Source organism: Phoxinus phoxinus (assembly GCF_949152265.1).
Source record: "Phoxinus phoxinus genome assembly, chromosome: 17".
Lineage (NCBI taxonomy): Eukaryota > Metazoa > Chordata > Actinopteri > Cypriniformes > Leuciscidae > Phoxinus > Phoxinus phoxinus.
The window spans coordinates 19,611,416-19,636,917 of NC_136892.1; the positions used below are offsets into that span (position 1 = coordinate 19,611,416).

Sequence of the window (25,502 nt, forward strand, 5' to 3'; positions counted from 1 at the left end):
AGTTCACCCCAAAAGTAACTAAATAATCCATATTACACTATATAATCACTCCAGTACTTTTTAAACACCTTCATCAATCAGTCTTGGGTTTATGCCTCACTCAAATGTACCCTTTGATAAGTATAGTTCTCTGTCTCTAAATTATGACTGAATAAGCTGTCATAAGCTTATAAACTGTTTTCAATGCTTGCCATTTTTAATAATTGAAAATATAAATGATTATTCATTTGTATGTATATCTTTATAAATAATAATAATAAAACGCATAAGAATAACAAAATTGTTAATAATATTAATTAAATGTTTGCCTTCTTTTATAATATTGCTGTTGCTGCAATAGTGCAATAAGCCTCTCAAGGCTGTGCATTACAGTGAGTATCACCAATAACTTGAACGGAATGTATTTTTCGAGATGACATAAAATCTATTGTAAACATGTTTTTAAAATAAATAAAGTATATGGATGTGTGGAGGAGGACATAAACTGCAATTTGCAGTTGGTCCATCCTCCAACTATAGATTTTACAGTGTTTACAGGCACAACATAAAAGTGGATGGGTAAACATCACTAAGGTCTATCTGTAAAAAAAATAATAAAAAAATAAAAAAAAATCACGATAACGCGGAGTCTCTCTTTTATATTAAAAAAGTGTCTTATTAACTGTATAAACACTTGATGAAGTATATACAAGGATCTTGAATGCTCTGATTTTGCTAACATAAAAAAAAAAAACTTGATTTAGCTCACCATATGGAAACTTTGCAAGTAAGTGGCATATGGGATGTGAAAGAAAAAAAACATGCCTGTGGCAGATGTGAGAGGACCAATCATAGAAACTCCAAGAAATCTGCATGTCAGGAACATCCGTGATATGACAGAGAACAGCGCATCTTATACTTGCACGGGAAAACACAGATCAGTTGTGTTATTTATAGGATATTTTGCAATGAGCCCTTATGAATTACAGTCTCAGATGACAGTAGGAAATTGTGCTCATCTTTCAAAGGAAGTCGGTACATGCATTTCAGAAGTGTGTCAGACCTAAAGCCACAGCTCACCTCCGAGGCTCCTGGGATAGTCTCAGTCTAACACAGCAGAACAAGACGAGAAAAGAAAAGACATTGATGGAGAGGATAGGGGAGAGAGACATGCAAGCAAAAAAGAGAGTGGCTGTTTCTGGCCAACAAACTGCTCATTAGAGTATCTGTGAGTTTAAGACCTGGCCCCATCTCCAGAGAATAAGGCTCTCTTTTAATAACAAGCTCCCTGGAAATAAAATTCTGATCATTCCTAGTCACCTGACTCCATGAGAAAACCAATAATGTAGTAGTTACATTGATTTAGGTGACAAATGCTCTTCAACATAGCTGACAACTTCTACATTTACATTGCATATCCAATATGCTCACCCACACATGATCCAAACCTGCATGACTCTCTTTCTTCTGTGAAACATAAAAGGTTTCTGGTGAAAAAACATCACATTTCATAAAATGGATACATTTTACTATAACACTACAGTAAATTCCAAGTTCCAAGTGTCTTCCAAGTCATATGACATCTTTTTGTGAGGAACAGGCCAACATTTTCTTTAAAAATATATTTTTTATAAAGTTCAAGACAGTTAATTAGAGAACTAGCAATGACTAATTCAAGATTTTTTTCCTTTTCTTTTTTGAGTCATATCTTTTTAATGAACCATTTACTCCAATTCTGAATGAATCCTCAATGATTCTGTTCTCAAATTCAACTCAGACACTGGCTCCGTTCGCAACAACTAACAGCTGTTGGAGAGAAAGATTATCAGTGAATAAGTCCTTACATTTTGGTCTGTTCATCACATACGTATGTTATTGTATGGAATTAGAAGACTTTGAATATAGTGCATGATTCACATGGACCACTTTTATGATAACTTTAAATTACGATGCTTTTGAATCCTATTTAAAACTTGCAATCTCAAGTCCTCATTCATTGTAACTGCATGAAAAAAGTGACCGGTTAGATTTGTAAACCAGATCAACTGGTTCATTAAAAGAACTGACTTAAAAGAACGATTTGGTGTCAAACAGATTGATTTTTCAGTCTGTTGTATATAAAGTTTGTATAGCTTCAGACTTGTATGGTGCTTTGTTAAAGTGCTTTTTGTCCTTTTTGGAGCTTGACAGACATTTTCACTATGAACCGCTGCTGTATGTAAAATAGGTCTGTGAAGATTCTTTAAAATTTATCTTAATGTGTTTCATAGAAGATAGAAAGTCATGCAAGATTGGAACAACATGAGATTAGCATATTCATTTTTGGGAAAACTATTCCTTCAAGACATTATGCTGAATATTTAGTCATTTAACATTCAAAGCCAGTATATGTACATCTATTAAATGCTGGCACTTATAATTATATAATTTATCTGATCTAACTACCAAATGGTCATGTGTATTAGCATGAGTAGGTGTGTTTCTGAGCTTTTTATTGTCTTACCCCTGTCGGTATCGTAGAGAAAGACGAATCGATTCCAGTCGTAGTGGTCTAGCAGGCTGAGAAGGGCTCCTCGTATGGATGGCCGCAGCTGTAAGACAAACTGGCTCTCTCCCTCGGTGGGGAAACTGGGCGTGATGAGGGAGATGTGCAGTGCGCCGCAGAAGGAAGTTAGCGTGTGAACCGACCTCTTGTCGTACAGTCCGAAAATGGCGAACACGCCCCGTGAGTATTGTGAGCAGACTGCAAAGCACAACAAAGAGGAAGAGAAAGAGAGTGAGATGCTTAAAACATTAATTACACAAAACCTGAGGGAGTACTGAACATTTAATTGACTTTAGAGCATTAGGACCCAGCTGACGTTAGTGTTCTGGTACAGGGCTTTTCCGTGGGTGTTTAAAACATTAATGAAACGGCCTGGGAGACCCTTCCACCACCTGAACAAGTACATTTATTGTCTACATGAATTCTATTACCAGGTCAGCTCATTTGTGCATCATAGTTTTGAATGTTACACAAGAATGACTATAGAAAACAAAATACAATGAGCTGTAAATATCCTGTGACTAATTACTCTGGGGGTAATTAACAACACTGATTATATTAATTCGATATTAAAACTCTGGCCAATATAATAACCCAATAATAATTTTCATGTTATAGCTGACAACCAGTAATGACCAATATTCAAATTCTATACTTTTTTAATAAACACAATAAAAAAATGTTATGGTTATAAATAAATAAATACGTTAGAAAAGTTAAATCATAAAGCTAAATTATATATTTAGTATATTTAGACATCAAAACATTATGATATAAAGTATAAAAAATTAATATTCATTTTGAGAATTGCTGAATTCTATGCTAGAATTCAATGTATTATTAAATTATTATAGTTTTTAAAGATTAACTTTAAGATTAACTTTAAGAGAGCATTACAGGACAGCAAAATATTTCTAATATCTAAATACAATTTTATAAGCATGTAATATTGGCCAATATAAATCCAATATGTACTGGTAAAATAAAATTCTGCAATATTGGTCAATAACCTGTACGGTAGGTAAATATATACTTTTTTTTTGCACACAAACACACATACTGTTCAAAAGTTTGGGGTCAGTGAATTTTTTTAAAGACATTAATAGGCCTACTTTTATTCAGCAATAATGCATAAAAAAGGACTTATAATTTTACAAAATATTTCTATTTCAAATAAATCCAGTGCCTTTTTTGAACTTTCTATTCACCAATGCTGAAAAAACATAATGGTTTTCACAAATATATTAAGCAGCACATTTGATCAATTTTTATAAAAATTTCTTGAGCACCAAATCAGAATATTAGAATTATTTCTGAAGGATAATGTGACACTAAAGACTCGTGTAGGCTGTTGAAAAATCACAGAAATAAATTACATTTTAAAATATATTCAAATAGAAAGCAGTTATTTTAATAATATTTCCCAAAATTACTGCTTCACTGTATTTCTGTCAGGACCACTATTGTCAAATAATACGATTGACAATTAGCATATAGTTTGGATTGGCGGTATGGTTCCGTTCTGGGCGAGAACTCCCAGCGCATCTACGCAGCCTAGCATGGATAAGAGCAGGGAGAGCAGCAATAACCCCCCTTGGGGTAAACAGAACAGAACCAACATGAATGTATTGCAGATATCATTGATTCAAGATTTTAAAAGTACAACATAATTTGAGAATTTATTCTGATTCAAGGGGAATCAGAATGCCAAATCCTGACTGGATGAGAGGAGGAGCTGGGGATGGAGGAGGGTAATTGCTCCTGAGAAACGCTATAGCTAATGATAATACTGAATATCCCATTCATAGGTAGACGTGGATCAGTTGAGAGTCAGCTGATGCGAGCTTGACTAACGTGACCTGCCAGAACTAACGCTACGCTTGATTTTTGATAAAGCAAACGCAGTTAGCATAAGAGACTTTGTTCAAAAACAATAAAAAAATCTTACCAACCCCATATACTGTATATCTGCTAATGGGACCATGCTAAACAGCTAAACCTTGCCCCTTGATTTAAAATTGGAAAAGCTACAGGGTGCGTGCTTTCTAAATTGACTTTTCAGAAAAAAAGAAAAGAAAAGAAAAATGGCAAATTGGATCAGTTCTATGTGGACTTGCTCATTATTGAGTCAGAGCTTCAGCTGTAAGTGCCAGCAGTTTCCAATATACACTTTATATGCTGTATGATAATGAGCTCCACGCTGCTTCTCCTTGTGTTTTTGCAATGCTGAGAAACTTAAGTCGCTGCTGAACGAAACGTCTGATCTACTGCCTGAGTCTGAAGTGAGTAGTTAAGCAGGCCCTTCTCTGAAAATGTCTCTCATGTCTGACAGTCTTGCCGTTATTGTCAGTTTTCCCCTTTTCATATTTCTTTCTTGCACCAAGTCCGACTTCTCAGCTTTGAAGCTTAACTGCGTAAAATGGAAAAACCAATTGGCTTTGATGATTTTTGCTTTCCTGTTTCTGTTCCGAACAAACAGCCAAAAAGACAACTGCATGTCAAAACTAACAACACGTTTTGTACGCTCACGGCAATGAGGGCATTTTTGTCATTGCACACAAGTAGGTTTATCTAATCGATGGTATCATAATTACGTATCGCTGAAGTGCTTTGTTGTAGTTTGTTATTTTTGTATGATTCTGATTGGTACTAGCATGTGTCTGAAAGTAATTGTGGATTATTAGCAGGATCTTATTGTGCCATAAGTATAGGTTCTTTGATCATGGATGTGCTAAAAGCACTATCTCCATGACTGCACAGACTACATCTGCCTCGGATTGGGGGAAGGGAACGGAAGGATCTGATGGTGGGGAGCATCATTCCCGCAAAGAAGCAGAGGCCAGTCACGCACACACACGCACACACACACACGTTGGGTTTCACGAGTTCACACTTACAAATAAGTCAGATAGAATAAATGCGTATTTGGCGTGCTGTCTGAGGAGAGGGCTCCGGGCTCGGTATTCGACCCGAACCCAGAGTACTCCCACCGTATTCCTGGCTGTGAAAGAATAAGCCAAGAGTGAGGAGTCGGAGTGGTGGAGGGATGCTGAAAACTGTCAAGGAATGTTAGGTGAGTTGACAGAGTGAATATAATATGCTTCCTCTCATGATGATAGGGTAGACATGGTAATTGTTTGATGACAAGTTGATTGGATTGATTATTTGAACGTGCCCCTCCCGAACTTTGTTTATAAAACATAATTTCGTGATTATGATGTCTTTCCATAAACATCACAATTCTTAGACTGTAAAAACGGTTTATTCTATCCTCTAGAACCCAACCCTTACAAAAAACTTTCTGCTTTTACATTTAAATAAAACCCCCCATCATTAAGGCACAGGAACCCATTTATTGACAAAAAAAAATACAGTTATGTTTTCATAGGGCTGGTCCGAATACCATTCTTTGAGCTTCGAAGCTTCGGTAGTAATCGAAGCTTCAGAGGGAGGGGCTGAACATATTCTTCTCTCTAATAAAGTCAGGAATCTCTGTGTGTCTGTCTGCGTGTTTGCATTTTTATTATACCGAGAACCGTTCATCCAATCGACTTCACACGTGTGTTGCTGTGGACCCACGTGCAGTGTTGCATTTGGTGCAATATGGACACGCAACACGTTCAGAATTAATAAACTGCAGAACGGTCTCACGCGGGCAGGGCTTATATATACTCCAAGAACGGACACTGCACTAGTGATACAAAACACACAGGTCTGTTAAGAGCAATCATTTTAATAAGGTAGCCTAACATTTTTCTGACAAACAAATCACTCCCAAATCAGAAATTAGCAGTATTTATTGACACAGTGAAGGGTAGGCTATTTTAAATAAAAGACGAATGAAAAATAAATGAACAAACTGTAATAAATAAAGAACACGGTAGCGTACATTCAATAACAGCATTACACATTTCAATTAACGAACAGTTTAAATAAAATAAAATAAATTCCCTTATATAGAATAAAAGTTTAAAACAAACTGTAATAGGCTAAATAGAACAAGGTAACGTTAGGCTGGCTAGCGCAATTAGCGCAGATCACATTTCAATAAACAAACAATTTATTTACAAAGTCAAACTTTCAAATAAATCACAATCAGGTTGCAAGCTATACCTACACTCTCTTCATGTTGTGTGCGATGAGTTTGTCCACATTTTCAGGTAAAAGGGAACTTCAGGTCTTATTAACGATGTAGCCAGCTTTTGAGAAAATGTGCTCTGACAAGGAGTTGAAGTGACCGGAAAGCAAAGGAGGTGTTTGGCTGCAAATGCCAGTTTAGGGTAGCGGTCACTGTTTTGCTTCCACCATTCAAGTGGGCCCGACTGTCCTTTAGTAGTGTCTCTCAAGTATTGCTGCATCTCTTTCTTTGCGCTGTCTCTTCCTCCTGTGGCGCGGCAGTCTCCTTTTCTCCACCCAGATGGCTAGGCTATATATGATAATTGTAAAAAAAAGATTTTATAGTGTACACATATTCAAGCACGAATGAGAACCGTTTTAAAAGGGATGCCAGGTAAAAAAAAAAAAAAAAGAATATTCTAATCCTAAAATTGAAAATCGAATACCAACCCACTGAACGAATATTCAAATATTTGGGTGCAGCCATAGTTCATATGGCACTATACTTGATATAATTTAATATCATCGACAATATTATTAAATAATACCTTTTAAACAACAGCAACAAAAACATTGTGAGAGAAAAAACTCAAAGTAGCATAATAGCCTATGCACTTTTGTTCAAAAGTTTGGGGTCTGTCAGATTTTTAAAAAATGTTTTTAAAAGAAGTCTGCAAAGCTGCATTTATTTGATAAAACAAAATGCAGTAAAGGCAGTAATATTATTACAATTTAAAATAACTGATTTCTATTTTAATATATTTTAAAATGTAATTTATTTCTGTGGTGGTAAAGCTGAATTTTCATTACTCCAGTCTTCAGTGTCACATGATCCTTCAGAAATCATTCTAAGATGCTGATTTGGTTCTCAAGAAACATTTCTTATTTGTATCAATGCTGTAAACAGTCGAGCTGCATAATATTTTTGTAGAAATAGAAATGTATTCTGCCACAAATGCTTTACAAACAAGTTTTATTATTATTTTATTATTTTCTCTTTCCTCAAAAAAGAACAGAAAAATCATTAAATTAATATTATTTGAATTTTCCATTAAGTTTTTAAATAATTACAATTTAATTGTATACAATTTGTTTCGGTAACACTTTACAATAAGGTTCATTAGTTAACATTAGTTAACTTCATTAGTTAACATTAACTAATAATGAACTGCACTTATACAGCATTTATTCATCTTTGTTAATGTTAATTTCAACATTTACTAATACTTATTAAAATCTTGTTAACATGAGTTAATGCACTGTGAACTAACATGAACAAACAATGAACAGCTTTATTTATATTAACTATTAACAAAGATTAATAAATACTGTAACAAATGTATTGCTCATTGTTAGTTCATGTTAGTTAATACATTAACTAATGTTTAATAAATGAACCTTATTGTAAAGTGTTACCATTGTTTCTTAATTATATATTAATATATTATATATATTATTATTTCCCTGGTTGGGAATCACCGCTTTAAGAACAGTGATGTTTGGTCTACTATTATATTTCCCCACCAGTGGAAACCACACACTCACACAATCAGCTCACACATCGTCATGCCCTTCAACATCTGAACTCCACTTAAACAATTTTGTCTGAGACCTGCATACCAAGTCACAACGCCATAGGCTAGATGCTTATCCAATCAGGGAGAGAAACAAGATTGCGGCAGATTTTCACACTGCAGTCATTCTGTTCCACCAGATTTGCACAGTTAACCCTCTTTTGAATGCTGCGGAATATATTCTCTCACAGTGCATGTCACACCACACATCCCAAATGAATATCTGCCACAAAACTGAGCACAAAGAGAACAGTATTGTCAGCTTCCCAAATTTTAATGTCGGTTTTCTGTCTTCCTATAATCCACACTAGAACACAGAAACTGTATTCCAGCATTCACATCACTGAATTGATAGGTTTTTTTTTTAAATATAAGCCAACCCTATTTCTGAAATTAAATATAGTTCTGTGGCCAATACATAATTGAAAGGTCTATTGTTGTTATCTATGAATGAAAAATGTCTGTGTTGACCCTTATGAACATAGAACTGTGATTAAGTAAGTATTGTATATAATAGTGTCGACTACACTAAAATACATCACACTTCTTAATTGGCACCCTTGTTGCTTTAAATGAATGCTTGTCGACTGATCATGACATTACGTGCATTCAAAACAATGCAGGAGCGCTGACAGTTGCTACACTGAATTGCTATCGAACACATTTGAAATTGCTCATCTTTATAGGGACCGTGCATATTTGCCATAAAACTAATTCATCTGGGGCTGCTGGAAAATGACATTGACAACATCGATTATAAAAAAATAAGATATTAAAATCCTGGCCAATACAATAACCCGATAGTTATTTTCACGTTATGGTTGATCAGCAATAAATGAAAAGTTTTAAAACTCTATACTTCAAGAAATAAAATGTTTTAAATAAATGTAGGCATCAAAACATTACGATGTAAAGTATGAAAACTGATATTTATTTTGACATTCTAGATATTCATTTTGACATTTGCTAAAGAATACATTTAGCAGTGTTAATAAAAAAAAATTCTTCTTCAAAGATTAACTTTAAGAGAGCATTGGATTATGGCAAAAGTATCTCTTATATCTAAATACAAACAATATTAAAATTGTCTGACATTTATCTAATATCTACCTATAAAATAAGTTTAAAATTCTGAAATTCTATGATATTAGTTGATAATTGATATTGTAGCAATATATTGTACATTCAAAATACACCTACAGTATAAAACTAATGCTCAAACTAATTCTTATTGACCGATCGAGACATGAGCACACATCCAAAACAATGCATGACCGCTTACAGCTGCTGCACTGAACTGCTATAAAGCCACTAAATGCAATCAATAACAATAATCAAATAAATAAAAGAGAAACTGAGACTGGTAAATAATAAATATGAGACCTTTTGTAGAATTATGTCCACAAATAGAATAGTTTTTTCTTTTATACGAGCCTAATAGGATTTTGGATATTACTGTTTAAAAAGCACAAAAAAAACGGAGAGGAATTTTCAAGGACAGCTTCAGCTGTCAGGGAAAGGCCACCAAAAATAGGGATGTCTTCTCACTCTAGTGTCAAGTGCATCATCGGCAACAATGGGAATTCAATGTTTTTTGTAAAGTAGGAGTTTCGTGACCAGAAAGGCCTTTGTAGAAAACCGCAGTTAGATTTTCTATCTCGTCTTGGTCTTGAGACTGCATAAAAGTGTTACAGTCACACTTCTTCTTTCTGGAGGGCTGGATATCTGGATATCTCCCAAAGTCATCACATATATCCCTGGGGGAAAGGAAGTGGGGGTGGGGTGGAGGTAGTTGCACTAAAGGGAACATGGAGACTGCTTGTAGCAATCAAGGCCGCAAATTATGCAAGCAAGATTCACACCAAACGCTCCAATCCAGCAACCCCCTCGAAACAACCGAAACTCCAGCTTAGTTGTTTTCTCTGTCAGCCCGACCTTTTTAAAGAGACCACGTCTGTTTAGGAAAACAACCCAAGGAAGGTTTTATTTGACATTTTCAAAAAGCCACAGCTCAGATGCCCTTTGTGTGTACTCAGGATACTGTAAACACACGGCGTTTCAAGCGGAGCCGTATGTTTCCCCTTAGGAGTGAAAAGAATGGTTGGTATTTAATAGGCTATAGCCACTAGATTTTATCAACTGTTCTATTAGTTCCGTATGTGATGATGCAGCTCGGTGATTGGCAGTTTCCCCACTGCAACGGTCCATTTCGCTACGGCCCACACTAACAATGACCCCTAAAGCGCCTCTACCAACATTCCACACAAATGCACAAGCAGGTCAGTGCAGTTATCCCGCACTTCTATAATCGATGCATTTCTCTCTCTGTGTGTGTGGATAGCACAATCTCCATTCTGTTTTATATAACATCAAGCACATTTAAAGGGGAGGTTCACCCAATAGTCATAATTATGTCATTAATTTCTAACCATCATGTCATTCCAAACCTGTACAACTTACTTTCTTCTGCAGAGAACAAAAGAACAGATTCAGAAGAATGTTTTTGTCCATACAGTGAAAGTCAATGGGGTCCAAAACAACTTTGGACTTTTAGTGTATGGTCTGAAAAAAAGCATTTTCAAAATATCTATTCTTTATGTTCCTCAGAAAAAGAAAAAAACATAGGTATAGAACGACATGAAGGTGAGTAAATTAATGAAATTTTTTCTAATTTTCCCTTTAATCTGACCTTGCCGCCTTTTTCCATAGCATTCTTATTTTTTTTTAAACGACCCAACCAGAAAGAGCATTTAGGACATGCTTAACTCTGTTCAGGCTTATATCACAGCCAGATTCTTGACATCACCAATAGCTAGCTTGGATATTTTATAGGAGGGTTTCAGGTTAACATCTGTGCATCTGCGAAATGTATGTTCCCCAAAGGCGAAACAAACCTGCTTTGCTTTAATTCATTTGATCTATACAGGATTCTCAAACGAAGGGATTTATGACGCAATAACGGCTTGCAGGTCTTGCCTTCTGACCCCCCTAGTTGGACACCTAAAAGCCTAGCATACATAAGTGGACGAGGGGCTGGGAATAAGTGAGGCTCGACTGGCTCCTGATTCTATGTAAACCATGAACTGCAGAAAAACAGATCCCGCTTTCCGCTTCACGCATCACCGCCACTGACAGCTTCACTCGCAGTGCGCTTGACTTCATCTCCCACAATGCCTCTGGGACAGAAAAGATGGATTAGTTGTCCCTGTCTGCCCGGTCTCTCTTCTTCAGACCAGAACCTTAAAGATTATGAGAAAAAATGTGGGAAAATATGGCAAAAAAAAAAAACACCCATTCAATAATGGAGAAAACTGTAGAAAGGTGAGGGAGGATCCTGATTTCATACCATTTTAAAGGTGCTTTAGTTTGAGGGTAATGGCTCTTATTTCAGTGTGGGAGGCCATGGAGAGCATCCTTCAGTGCATGAGTGCTTTATCAATACTAATAGCCTAACCCATCCTCTGGTCACATAAGGAAAACTAACCTTTCTAAGGGCTAAATGCTGCCTGTCACTACATAAGAGATATGGATATTCCCACTAGAATCTGTTCTTTTACCCCTTATTTTATTGTTGGGTGACTTGGGATTGATGTAACATGGGATGACTTGTAACATTATCAGTTTAGCGAATCAAATTACCATCAAATTAAGGAAGTTTTGTGGGCAAAAAGGATCCATTGTCTGTTGTCAACAGCGTAGCAATGTTTAAAGCAAAGTTCACACAGAAGTCTTTCAGTCTTTTTAGAAATGACCCACAGGAGTGAAATCACATAACAGTAGAAGGTGAAAGTATGTGTAAATATACATTTTGATTAATGAACATTTATTTTCATGCTTATGAATGGTTGTTAAAAGTCAGAACAATAGTCATTTGAATAATACGAGTCTCTTGTTTGATTTGATATAAAACATCCACATAAGCTTTTCATGTACATGCTAAAAATCCAAGTTGAATAGAAATCCTATCTTCTGTTACTTAGTTGCATCCACCTGGTAAAAAAAGATGAGTTTCTCTCCCCAGATTGGAGTGTTCTATATTTATAGATTTTTTTTTTTTTTTTTTTTTTTTTTTTGTATGGGAGACGTTGAAGCACAACTGTACAGACAGAGACAAGAGAGAGTGTCGGCGTCACTCACGCACTCAAATGCGCACTGTGACTAATGCTGGGTGGCAAATGAATAAACTAACACTTGTCAGTGACATTTACAAAATTTGTCATCACAGGCATTAATGGTGAGAGGCGAAAGAGAGATAAAACCTTTGTGCACTCTGTTCTGGAAGCAACGGGAATCACATCAATGAAGCTTGAGGTGTACACCTGTAACATTAGGCACTGCGTTTTATTTCCATGACCTCACATCCTGTTGATGTCACACTCACTGCTACTATTTGTAAAAACACACAAAACACAAGTGTGATGAAGCTGCTAGGCAAGGCAAGGCAAGGCAAGAACACAATCCCTTGCAATGCTACATTAGATGCTAGTTACAAGGCAGTTGTACTAATATATATATATATATATATATATATATACAGTATACGGTATGGTACACACATACACACATCTGCAGTCCTCATGCCTCCTGCAGGTCTATGGCATGTTCACACAGGTGATCAGGGACCCTGGGCATCTTTCTTCTGGTGATTTTCAGAGTCAGTGGAAAGGTCTCTTTAGTGTCTATTAGGGGTTGTAACTATTCTGAGGAAAAAATGTAACCGTACTGTTCTCCACCCAAGGTTCGGCACGCACTTGCACCGCGGTTCATCTTAAATCTTATGACGCATCTATAATATGGTTTGTTGAAAATAACGACGCATAAAACAGACAGAGTTAAGCTAATGTATGTTTCTGTCGAAGGATACGCATTCTGTCTCTCCCTAACTGTGTTCAATAGGAGTGCTCTGATATGATCAGTCATTTACGCCGTCATCGCCCGGGTGTTGATAGCGCGCCAGCGCAGGTGCACATGTTGCTATCTGTGTTTAAACTAAACTCATTTAAGAGCCTTGCCAATTTAAACATTCGAGCGCAACAAAACGCGAAAGAGAACTCACGCACACTGAGAAGATTTGTGTGCGCTCATCCCAAACGCACACATGGACAGCACAAATATTGAGTTCTCTTTCAAGTCTTGCACTTGAATGGACAAATTCACACAAAAATGATGTCAACATGCCCGTCTTGGCAAGTATCCTATAGGCTTGCTGCGATAGCTGGTGTTGCCGGTGTTCCGTCACTTGCCAACCGCGGCACCACCCCCCATGATTTGATTTTTTATAGTAATAAATATAATTTAGTTCAGTTAGAGAACAGACAGAATACGTTAAAAATAATAAACATTTTGCAGATTTTGAAAGGTATATGTAAACTTTTGAGCACGACTGTATAACTGTATAAGCATAAAATACAATTCAATTCAGCAACCATCTACCCTACTAAAAGAGACACTGGCTGTCCCATAATTCAGTCTGTTTTATGGTAGCATACACCAGTAAAACAACTGTGAATTCTTTTGGAAATGTGTGTGCTTGTGCTGCACAATATAGTTCTTCCTCTGTTCCGCCAGATCTAGACATCAGTAAATCATCGGCACGCTGATGTTTATCTAAGCAATCAGACGATACATATTCATATCCTTGCAATGATGACATAACACAAGCAAAAGCAAAAGAGATGATAGCAAAGGTTGGCATCTACATATCACAGCTTATTCCTAAAAGTCACTTCCTGTACAGAGTCTCTGAGACGTGTCGTCTCTCTGTCTCTTTTCCTGACACTGCACAGACGCGGTTTCCTCAGTTCTTGACAAATACAGTTCTCTCTCTTTCAACATTTCTCTTGCTCTCCTCTACGGCTGAATGCCATGGTGTGCCTTGCAGGGGAGAGCTGGCCCATTTCTCTCTCTCTCTCTCTTCCTCTTCTATCCCTCGCTCTGCTCTCCGCCGTGGTTGACGCCTCTCTTGTTCCTTCTGTTGCCTGTCTTGTGTCTCTATCCTTCACTCCTATTCTTTTGTTGTAACTCTCTGTATCCTTTGTGACTCCATTTTTCATCCGCTATCTTTGTATTCTTTCTGTCTTTTCTTTTGTGCCCGACTGCTCCTCCTCCTCCTCTCCCTTTTTTGCTCTCACTCTCTCATGTTCGCATTCACATGCACTTCCTCAGAGAATCCTCTCTTTATTTACTCATTCATACAGCCTTAAACTGTACGCGGAGCTTAAGAGAGAACGAGAGAAGCAGTCGACAAAAAGATTCCACCTAGTCTGGCCTCTATTTTAACCTTGTGTCCATTTACAGACACAAAACACAATATCAGTGTGCGGCACCAGATGCAGGATTATCTGTCAATGAATGAAAGAAAAACAAAAGACAGAGCAGATACTGTTATAATGAAAAAGGAAACATTTCCCCAGATAATACAACTTTTCTAGGAACAGGTAAAATCAAAAGTTTGTTAGCTGATTCATAAAAACAAATCCATGGACATGTTATGTGTCAGCTACTTAACATTAACTTAAATAAAAACATTGATATGCATTAAATATTCAAATTGAAATTAAAAAGGGAATTATGTTCATTTTAAATTTAGATTAAAAATTAAATGTAAAAATTTAATTCCCGATCAGATGTATTTGGAAAGATTTAAATTAGCTTAATTCTCTCTATAAAACAGATTTATTTTAAAGTGCATCCATTATGCTATTTTAAAGGTTCCTACTTTGGTATCGGAGGTATTAATTTTCTCATAATATACATTGCACATGACCTCCTTTCTCAAAGAGTCTAACAATGGTTTGTTCGAAAACTCAGTCTCTCTAAACCTCTCCTTTCTGAGAGCCTACTCTGCTCTGATTGGTCAGATGGCCCAGTCTGTTCTAATTGGTCTACCGCTTGCAGCACGTTTTGGTAACAAAAGGCCTATTACATAAGGAAAAATTGATGACGGGCCGTTGAATTATTAGAAAGAAAAATAATGCATACCCGATGTGGTAATGCAGCCATGACGCAAACAGCCGAGCCGACACACCTCAGGTGTGCATTATTTTTCAATAATTTAACAATAATTCAACAGTGATATGAACATGAAAGATGGCGTAGATTTCTCCGTATCATTTGCACCGCAAGTCCTGAAGTGGATTTGCAGTCCTGAAAATGGCATCTTCTCGACATGTCGACAACACAAACCAAAATCTAAGCTACAATACAGCGCTTGAGGGTGGGTCACGTTGACGTTGTTTATAGACAGCCAATGAAGACCAATGAAGATTTTTAATTTTAGGAAACAATAACTTAATTGTCGTGCACTTTGATCTTTAAAACTTTGCAGACCGTTTACATTCACAAACAGATATATTACACTACATGAAAGTAATACTTGAAAAAGCACAATAGGGGCAGGTTAAAAAATCCCGAATAACCAAAGTTTTCCTTAGTTTGTACGTAATAAAGATTAAATTGACATTAATTATATTGTTTTGTCGGCACCGATAGCCTCGTGGTCAGCGCGTTGCGCTTCGGGCGACCCGAGTTCGAATCCCGGCTGGTGGACCTTTCCCAATCCCGTCCCCTGTCTCTCTCCCACCTTGCTTCCTGTCCACTCTATACTATCCTATCACAATAAAAGACAAAAATCTTTTAAAAAAAGAAAATTTTATATTGTTTCGTTGGCCAATGACAGCGGTCATGGATATACACTACCACCTCACGCAATAGCAAGTTTGGGTACTGACGCCATTGTAAAAATATTTGCTTTGTCACTCACAAATAATTTAATCAACAACTGAAATTGTCCGAATGGTCCTGCAATGTAACAAACGGAATTTTACAAAAACAAAGATTCCATGTAATAAAGCTGCATGCATAATAATTCTAAAATAATTCACAAATTGCTTTCACAAACGTGTGCTCCAAAGTATCATGACTTTTCAGTTCCAGTTAATTTATGAAACAAAAAGAAAACAATTAAGATATAAATCCACTGACAGAGCGTAAATACTGAATTATTTAAATTATTATTATTATTATTAAATTAGAAAGGAGACAGATGTTTAAATACATCCCCTACTATTTACTACCAACCATATAGTTATCAAAATGGTAAAATATCTTGTTAAATGATTTATGCATGACTTAATTCATATTTATAAGACACGCCCACTTTTAAAACAAAGTGATAACTATGATGTCAACTTCTCAATATTATTTAAACTACACCGCTCCTTAAAAAGGTGCATGTTGCAGTGTTTGGCAAGTCACAGGAGGGATGTCAAAGAACTGCATATGAATATTGGTGAGTAAATATGAGAAAGGCTCTTTTAGGATGTCCTGTGTGTGCGCCTTTGGGACGTTAGTAATTCAACCCACTCATAAATTAAATCAGCACAAAAGAGTGGAGGAGGAGGATGTTAGTCTGCAATGCTCTGGGATTTGGGTCTAGACACACACAAAAACACACACATACTCCTCTGTCCGAGGACATTGGGTTTTTACAACACAAACTGTCAGACCCATTCACCCTCAAAGGTGCATCTCTCTCTCTCTCACTCACTCACACACACACACACACACACACACACACACACACACACACACACACACACACACACACACACACACATACACACACACACACACACACACTAGGAGAAACATCTCCAAATAAAACAGAGTTAAACTATACTTCATATAAAACTACTGTAGTCCTAAACTATTAGTGCATCAATTAATATACATGTTGGTTTTCTACTAATTTCCAGCCAGTTTATTTATGCCTTTAACAGTAATATGTTAGCATTATGTTAACATATACAGTATACTGTATGTTAATCGTTGTCAGTGTTCCGAAACAGCCAAAGTGACATTCAAACTGGGATAGATGGTTTAAGTATAAGCATTAAATTACACCAGCAGTATCTACTGCAGTATAATGTGCTGCTTTTCAGAAGAAACATGGAGAGGTTAAGGCTTCAGTGGCACAAATCAGATCTAGTGTGATAATCTTTTAACCTCATACACGGGCAGTGTTCCATGACAGCGATCGGAGAGTAAAGAACAAATTATACCAGCCATCATGATTCACAGCCCTCCTCCACCAGCCAATCACTTACCCACATTCCCCTGAGTCACACACTGTCATTCTTTTCAGCCTGTCAATCAGAACTGCAGTCTGATGCTGCATATACAGTCAGGACCGTGTTATTTTACAGAGGCAAACGTGAAACACGCAGACATTCAGAGACCCAACCGAATCAGAATGACATGTGAAGGAATCAAACCTTCAGATCACATCATTTTGCTAAACTGTCTGTAAACTTAAAACATTTTGGTGCACAAATATAAAACTAGTTTTTAGGTGAGTATATAGGCTATAGCTTATGTTATTTTTAAAAATTTAAACAAATTAACAGTTTAAAAGAAAAATGATAATGAACTGCAACCAAATATGTCAACATAAGCGATACATGTCTAAAAAATGCAAGATTCAAACATGTTATCTTAAATCTTAAGGCAAGAAATATTCCTCTGAGCTACATAAACTCATGATCAGGAAGGGAGCTGAAAATATTCAGTTATTAAAATATTGAACATTATTATTTTATTATATTTATTATTTTATTATAATTATTATTAAAGGGTTAGTTCACCCAAAAATTAAAATAATGTCATAAATGACTCATGTCGTTCTAAGCCCGTAAGACCTCCGTTCATCTTCGGAACACAGTTTAAGATATTTTAGATTTAGTCCAAGAGCTTTCTGTCCGTCCATTGAAGCTGTATATACAGTATACTGTCCATGTCCATAAAGGTAATAAGAACATCATCAAAGTAGTCCATGTGACATCAGTGGGTTAGTTAGAAGTTTTTGAAGCATCGAAAATACTTTTTGGTCCAAAAATAACACAAAATAAGACTTTATTCAGCATTGTATTCTCTCCCGGGTCTGTTGTCAATCCTTCACAGTTACGCTGATGGTGTAAGACGCTGATGACGTGTTATCTGGTGCGCCCGAGCTTCATTTATAGACTGAGGGAAACGCTCGCTGTAAAAGTGTCTCATCCGCGACATGCACATTTACGCACCATTAAAAAAATGATATCCACGCAAACAATGTAGAATAGCTTGAATATAGCGTGCGTCTCCCTCAGACTGTAAACGAAGCTCGGGCGCACCAGATAACACGTCATCAGCGTCTTACGTCAGCAGCGTCACTGCGGAGTCCTGAACGCAGATTGACAACAGAACCGGGAGAGAATACAATGCTGAATAAAGTCTTATTTTGTGTTATTTTTGGACCAAAAAGTATTTTCGATGCTTCAAAAACTTCTAACTAACCCACTGATGTCACATGGACTACTTTGATGATGTTCTTATTACCTTTATGGACATGGACAGTATACTGTATATACAGTTTCAATGGACGGACAGAAAGCTCTTGGACTAAATCTAAAATATCTTAAACTGTGTTCCGAAGATGAACGGAGGTCTTACGGGCTTAGAACGACATGAGGGTGAGTCATTAATGACATTATTTTCATTTTTGGGTGAACTAACCCTTTAAGTATTATAAAAATGTGCAAATTCAATCAAAGGCTTTGTTTGATTCAATTAGTGCAAACATCTGAGCAAAACCTTACTTCATAATAAGAAAGATTAATATTTTAGGATTATTTCAGTCATTAGATAAAAAAACAGCAGGTTATGTCTCACCCTTTTTTAATCGTGAATAGCAATGCAAAATTCATTTGCGCTTGTGTCACTAATTCAAATAAATCCATGATATTTTATTTCAATCCTTGCTAATTACAGTCACAGTAATTAGCTCGGAATACAAACAGCAAAAGGCTGCGATATTTACAAAGCCACAGAAAGGAGAACAAAGGGACGCATGGCATTTTATGACACTGGCACACAGCCACGCTGCTTTCCTCAGCTATCAGGACGAATTTCTGGCCTATTTCTGTCCAGTCTGCTAGTCTTCTATAAAGCATTTCTGAGACTGTATATATTTGTACTTTCCCATCTATCTCTGTGCTTCCTCTTGGCCTTGCCTCCCTCTAAATTATTATTTTTTTCTTCTGTCATCTTTTCTCTTTCGGCACTCTCCCTCTCTTGTTTTCCATTTCTGCCTCTCAAGTTTAGATAAACGTGACAATCCATGTCAGCGCTCGCTATCAACCCTCTTATAAACTTCAACCATTCAATGGTCCTCTCAGAGAGAACATCGTAATGGCAGTGGAAACAGAGAGATCCAGGCCTGTCTCGCTCTGTGTGGATCATTAAGGGCCCATTGACACACACCATCCCGACCTACTGATGTACAGAGGCACACAGGCACTCAACGCAGTCGGTCGCACTTAGCTTGATTAGAACTGCCTGTTCTAATTAGCGCAGGAAGAGGGGCAGCGATACACCTCCTGCCTCAGTTTATCCAGCTCGAACTGTAAACTGTGATGCGTCACAATCAAGTGCCAGGGATTACACGACTGATCCAGATATTATTTAGCAGGAGTTGACTGTTACTGCACTGTGCCAACACTTACAGATACATATGAGAGTTGTGCGTCATTTACAATTGGATTCCAATTGAGTAAGCATTGCAACAAGACACAACAGCAGAATTCAAATGAAACCCGATTCGAAGAAATTCACATAACTGCTGTATATGTCATTTGTAACTGGGAAAAAGTGAGACAGAATAATGTCTGAAAGTTTATAGATATTTACAGTAAAAAGTCTTGACGTATATGCCTTGCAGACAGACAGAATGCTGGACAGAATGATAGATACAGACAGACAGACAGACAGATAGACAGATGGATAGACACAGACTTATAAAACGATAGATAAAATGTTAGAACGATAGAACGATAGAATGAGTTAGAAAAACAGTTAGAATGACAGATACAACTATATAATGATATATAGAATGAAATAATAAATGAATGATAGATAGAACAAAAGAACCATTCAATGTTAGATAGAATAGAACAAGACAGATAGAACTAACCCAATAAAACGAATGAACGATAGAACAAAAGATAAGACGATAAGATATAAGAATGATAGAAAGCATGATAGATTAAACAATAGACAGAATGATATAATGATGGAACAATAAAACAATAGATATAATGTTAGAAAGAAAAATATAACAATACAATATAATAGATTTACAGACATAAAGAAGGATATGAGGTTACGACAGACAGACAGACAGATAGACAGGCACAAGTAAGGTCATTTGTCAAAATAAAACAGTAACGAGCAACAGAGAATCAATGTTCGCTTAGAAGGAAACGCAAATAACTTGGAAATCTCAGTACAGTTTAACAAAAACAGTAATTTATAGCAAGAAATAACAAAAAATAAAGAAATGAATGGGTAACGTAGTTGCAAATGTAGACCAATCACATCACTCCCAGAGTAGGCCCTAACTATATTTTGATACCAATTGGTGGTTTGCACTTTGTAGTCATTGATCAATTTGATTGGGCTTTAAATTTGATCAATGACATTGTGTAATATTTAAAGAAAGTGGAAAGGGACTAAATAATGTTACTTCTTGGTGTCAAAATTGAACGTAATGGGAAAAGCTAAATATTTATGCTTTATGTATAATGTATTAAATGTATATTTAAATATTAAAATAAGTAAATGCATAATTTCTGAAGTGGGGAGAAAGAAGACGTAATGTTTGGACTGAGCCGAATGACTAAAGAACTGTGACCACAGCCTGACACCAGCTCTCTGATACTGCACAGACATTAGTGCTACTGACTGAGCAGACTCCCACATCATTTGATCCCAGTCAGTGAGGGAACATTGAATGAAGCCTATTGAATGAGCATGGCCAATAACACATCGTACACAGACACAAGAGAGAGAGAGTGAGAGAGAGAGAGAGAGAGAGAGAGAGAGAGAGAGAGAGAGAGAGAGAGAGAGAGAGAGAGAGAGAGAGAGAGAGAGAGAGAGAGAGAGAGAGAGAGAGAGAGAGAGAGAGAGAGAGAGAGAGAGAGAGAGAGAGAGCTGCATCCCTTGACAGCTCTCTTTCTGATTCATAGGAGCCTTTGTAGAACAATATGTACTCCTGCATTCACCAGATTACCACATTAGACAGAGGTATTGTTGAGGATGTTTTGAATACATTTAAAGCAGAGAACCCCTCTGTGTTCCAATAAAGAGCCCAACAGGCTCTAATCTCTAACATTTTCTTCTTTCTGACTAGATGCCCGATTTAAAGCCTGACTCCAATATGTTATGCTCTGTACAATTGTTGAAGGAACAACAAAATGTTTAAAAAAAGATATGGCTGTATCATGTTTGTTATTACATCAAAGTCTAGGGAACTTCTTCAGCGCAGAGATAAAGGTTTGAGATTCCTTTGCGTTTCGGTTACAAGCACAGGGGTGCACTCAAGGTTTGCAGTTGGGGGGGGGGGGGGGGGGGGGAGAGCTTCAAATGAATAACCAGAAAAGAGTGCATCATTTACGAGATGAATCTGGATTTCTTGCCCTGTCAACATTTTATATACACTAACAGGCCACATTATTAGGTACACCTTGCTAGTACAAAGTTGGACCCACCTTTGCCTTCAGAACTGCCTTAATTCTTGGTGGATTCAACAAGGAGCTGAAAACATTCCTCAGAGATTTTGATCCATATTGACATGATCGCATCACGCAGTTGCAGCAGATTTGTCGTCTGCACATCCATGATGCAAATCTCCCATTCCACCACATCCCAAAGGAGCTCTTTTGGATTGATATCTGGTGACTGAGGAGGTCTTTTAAATAGTTTACTCATTGCTCAAGAAACCAGTTTGAGAAGATTTGAGCTTTGTGACATGGCGTGTTATCCTGCTGGAAGTAGCCATTAGAACATGACACTGTGGTCATAAAGAGATGGACATGGCCAGCAACAATACTCGATACTGTGGCGTTTAAATGATGCTCAATTGGACCTAAGGGGGCCAAAGTGTGCAAAGAAAATATCCTCCACACCATTATGCCACCAGCCTGAACCGTTTATACAAGAAATCTAGCAGATCATAATGACCATATCTACATGCCCAACTACATGAGTTGATGCCATGTGACTGGCTGATGAGTAAGAACACCACAGACACAGTACAACCAACATGGGAAAATCTCACAGTAAAACAAGCAGCTGTAAAAAATATGATACATGTTTTGCCAGATGAGAAGTTTATCAATGTATAATCTTTGTACTCTTTTAATTCCTTTTATAACTGTTTTCATTTTACTTGCTTTTATTTTGTGATTATTTTAATTCACTATAGTCTACGAAATGCGCTATAAATAAACTTGCCTTACCTTGCCTATATTAAATATTTATGCTGAAAAAACCTCAAGCTTCAAAAGTCGCAATTTCGGAAATAAAACTATAACCATTTATATTGTATGTTAGCAATTTCAGCAAAACCTTGACAACTTGACAACAAGTTTAAATCATCAGAATTAGGCCTTGTCCACACGAACACGGGTATTTTTATAACCGTGACTTTTTGTACGCGGTTCGCCCGTTCGTCCACACGGAAACGCATTATCAGGTCACTGAAACCGACCATTTTTGAAAACCCCTGACAGGGTGAGGATTTTCAGAAACGCCGGTTGCACTGTTGTCGTGTAGACAGTAAAACCGGAGTTTTTGCCTTGGACGTCAAAAAGTGTGCCGTTATCCGCTGTGTTTGACGTCAGATTGTGCGTCGCTGACGGCTTCTGATTGGCCAACGTGGCTTTACGGTTAGGGTTATATCGCCGCCTGCTGGTGTGGAATGCTCTTGACGGCGCTTGATAGCGTGTTTTTGCGTTTTCATGTAGACAGAGATTTTTTCAAAAACGCAAGAGGAAAAACTCCGGTTATAAAAATACCCGTGTCCGTGTAGACATGGCCTTAGTAACAAGTTTAATAAATATCAACAGAGCAAGTGACCATCAACTGGCCTCAAGCTGGCCTGATAACCATCCATACAGTTTGTCTTCATATTAGTGGTTTTGGACTCTATCAGTCCATAGTCAAATAAAAAGCTCCTAAACACATGGATTTAAACTCGAATGGTCGTTGCCCTGATTGTTCCTCTCATCATTCAGTTAAACACACTGCATGTGTGTCTAATTATCTACATGATCTCCACAGGATTTAATTATGTAGCAGCTCTGCAGAAGAAAACAGAGATATTTTGTTTGTCTGTGGCACCACAGCATAACTAAAGTCGATGTGGGGCTCCTAGCTACTGGCAATCTGAGGCGAAGAATGAGAATAAATCAGGTGTGTCTGGAACACCAAATTAGGCCACAGCAATGACCTAATGAGAGCAACATCCCACAAAAACATTTTGCTTCATTGTTTCTCTTTTTTAAACCTTAAAATAAGAAGCCCTCATGGGTTTGGTTTTTCAGAGCAGTGCCTTCTGTATTTTAGTATTTGCTTATAATGTGTGTATTGTGCACTGTGTGTAAATAATAGGCTGTGTAGTACACTTGTGTGTATGCGAGTCAGAGGATATGGCATTAATATGATTGATTCTAGCACGCGCCAACAGGTTTGCCCCATGGCTGAATAACTATGTGTGTTTCCTCCTGCTGATCTTGGCCCTGTGTGTAGTACATGTGCAGGAGAAGGTGGGGAGCAGCAGCATCTCCTGGCAGTGTACACTGCTGATCACCTCTAAAAGAAGCGCTCAGGGCATTTCCTACATAAAACAAAGCATTTGCACAAACATGAATACGTCCCACTGCAAAAATGTCGGAGAAGGAAATCACACTGGCTTGATGTTAATCCTGCAGCTTTTATTCCAAGCATAATGAGGAAAAGCAATTTATCTTATAGGATCCAATAATATTGGCAGAAGCGCAATACTGAAAATAAAGAATAAACATGAGAAATTCAAAAGCTAGAGCAGAAAATAGAAATGTACAGCTACAAAGCCGTATTTATTTACCATATTTACAATTGGTTGTTGAAATCAAAATTAAGAATGAATTCATGTTTGACAGAAACTAAAAAGACACTGGGCTGGCGCACTGACAAGCTGTTCAGACACTTGCGCCAGATTTCATGTGGACACATTGTTCCATCACATCTCTATCTGTGTGTCACAGAAGAGGACTGAACCTTGTGCAGGTTCTGTACAGATCACTAGCTGAAAACATTTCATGGTCAAGGACAGCTGTCTCAACCAAGCAGAGTGCTCTTAAGCACAAGTCTCGGGAAACAGCACTCTTACACTACAACTCAGTGGACATTTTCAACATTTTCCTCAAGAGGGCCTGAAACTTGAGTTTTCAAATTGTCAGTGAAAGGAAGCCCTTAACCTTCAGAAAATCTTGATAATAAACCACAGGAGGTCAAACTAAATATTACATGAGCTGTTTTCATATGAATTTTATATGATGTTTGCCATTTCTGAAACCTTTGTGAGATGCCAACATACAGATTCCAATTTCTAGCAATATACATTCAAATTAAAAAGACAAAAGTTGTATAATATTTATTATATCTTTTTTATAAAAATTAATTTATATTCATTAAATTATTATTTATTTTATACATTATATTTGAACAATATATAGACTATACTATACTATATATATAGTTCAAAATCTTGAAGTTGCATTTCAAATAAATTTTGAACTTCTATTTTCCAACTTTCTATTTATCGGACATCCTGAAAAAAGTCCCTTTTTCACAGCATACTGGTTTTCAACGTTGATTATAATGAAAAAAATGTATTCCAACATATTACCGTAGAATTATTTCTGAAGGATCATGTGAGTAATGATTCTGAAAATTCAGCTTCACCTTTACATTTCATTACATTTACCATTACATTTTAAAATGTATTAACAGAAAACAATTATTTTACATTGTAATAATATTTGACAATATTACTGTTTTTATTGTATTTTATAGATGCAGCCTTGGTGAGCAGAAGAGACTTTTATCATTTTTTATTTTAACGCACCCAAACTTTTGAACAATTTACATTATAATAATAATTTATATAAATAAATATTCAAAACAAGCTTAATTTCATGCTTGGTTAATTTTTTGTTATATAAAATATCTAGCATGATTCTGAAAAATAAAAATAAAATGTGATTTCTGCATCTAGGCTAATGCTTTAAAAAAAAGTAAAGGGACACTAATTTGTACCCTCTTCATGGAAAGTGCTAGCAATAGCACACAAGTTCAATTCCAGCGAAAGCAGCAGGGCGCCCAGCGTGTCTCAGCGAGCACTTCCTGTGTCCAGCGGTGGCAGTGCTGCA

General features: G+C 36.8%; 1 protein-coding gene across 6 annotated transcripts in view; it reads right to left on the reverse strand.

The window, feature by feature from the left end:
* The window catches only part of gria4b (glutamate receptor, ionotropic, AMPA 4b), a 103,135-nt gene that overhangs the window by 36,808 nt on the left and 40,825 nt on the right, over window positions 1-25,502 (reverse strand). For 5 of the 6 annotated variants that reach the window (XM_079586842.1, XM_079586845.1, XM_079586841.1 and 2 more), the window contains exon 3: window positions 2,483-2,722. In XM_079586842.1, coding sequence (XP_079442968.1) covers window positions 2,483-2,722 — 240 coding nt within the window. Of the gene's footprint in view, window positions 1-1,059; window positions 1,087-2,482; window positions 2,723-25,502 lie in introns of those variants that run through there. The other variant, XM_079586843.1, reaches the window with a different exon arrangement.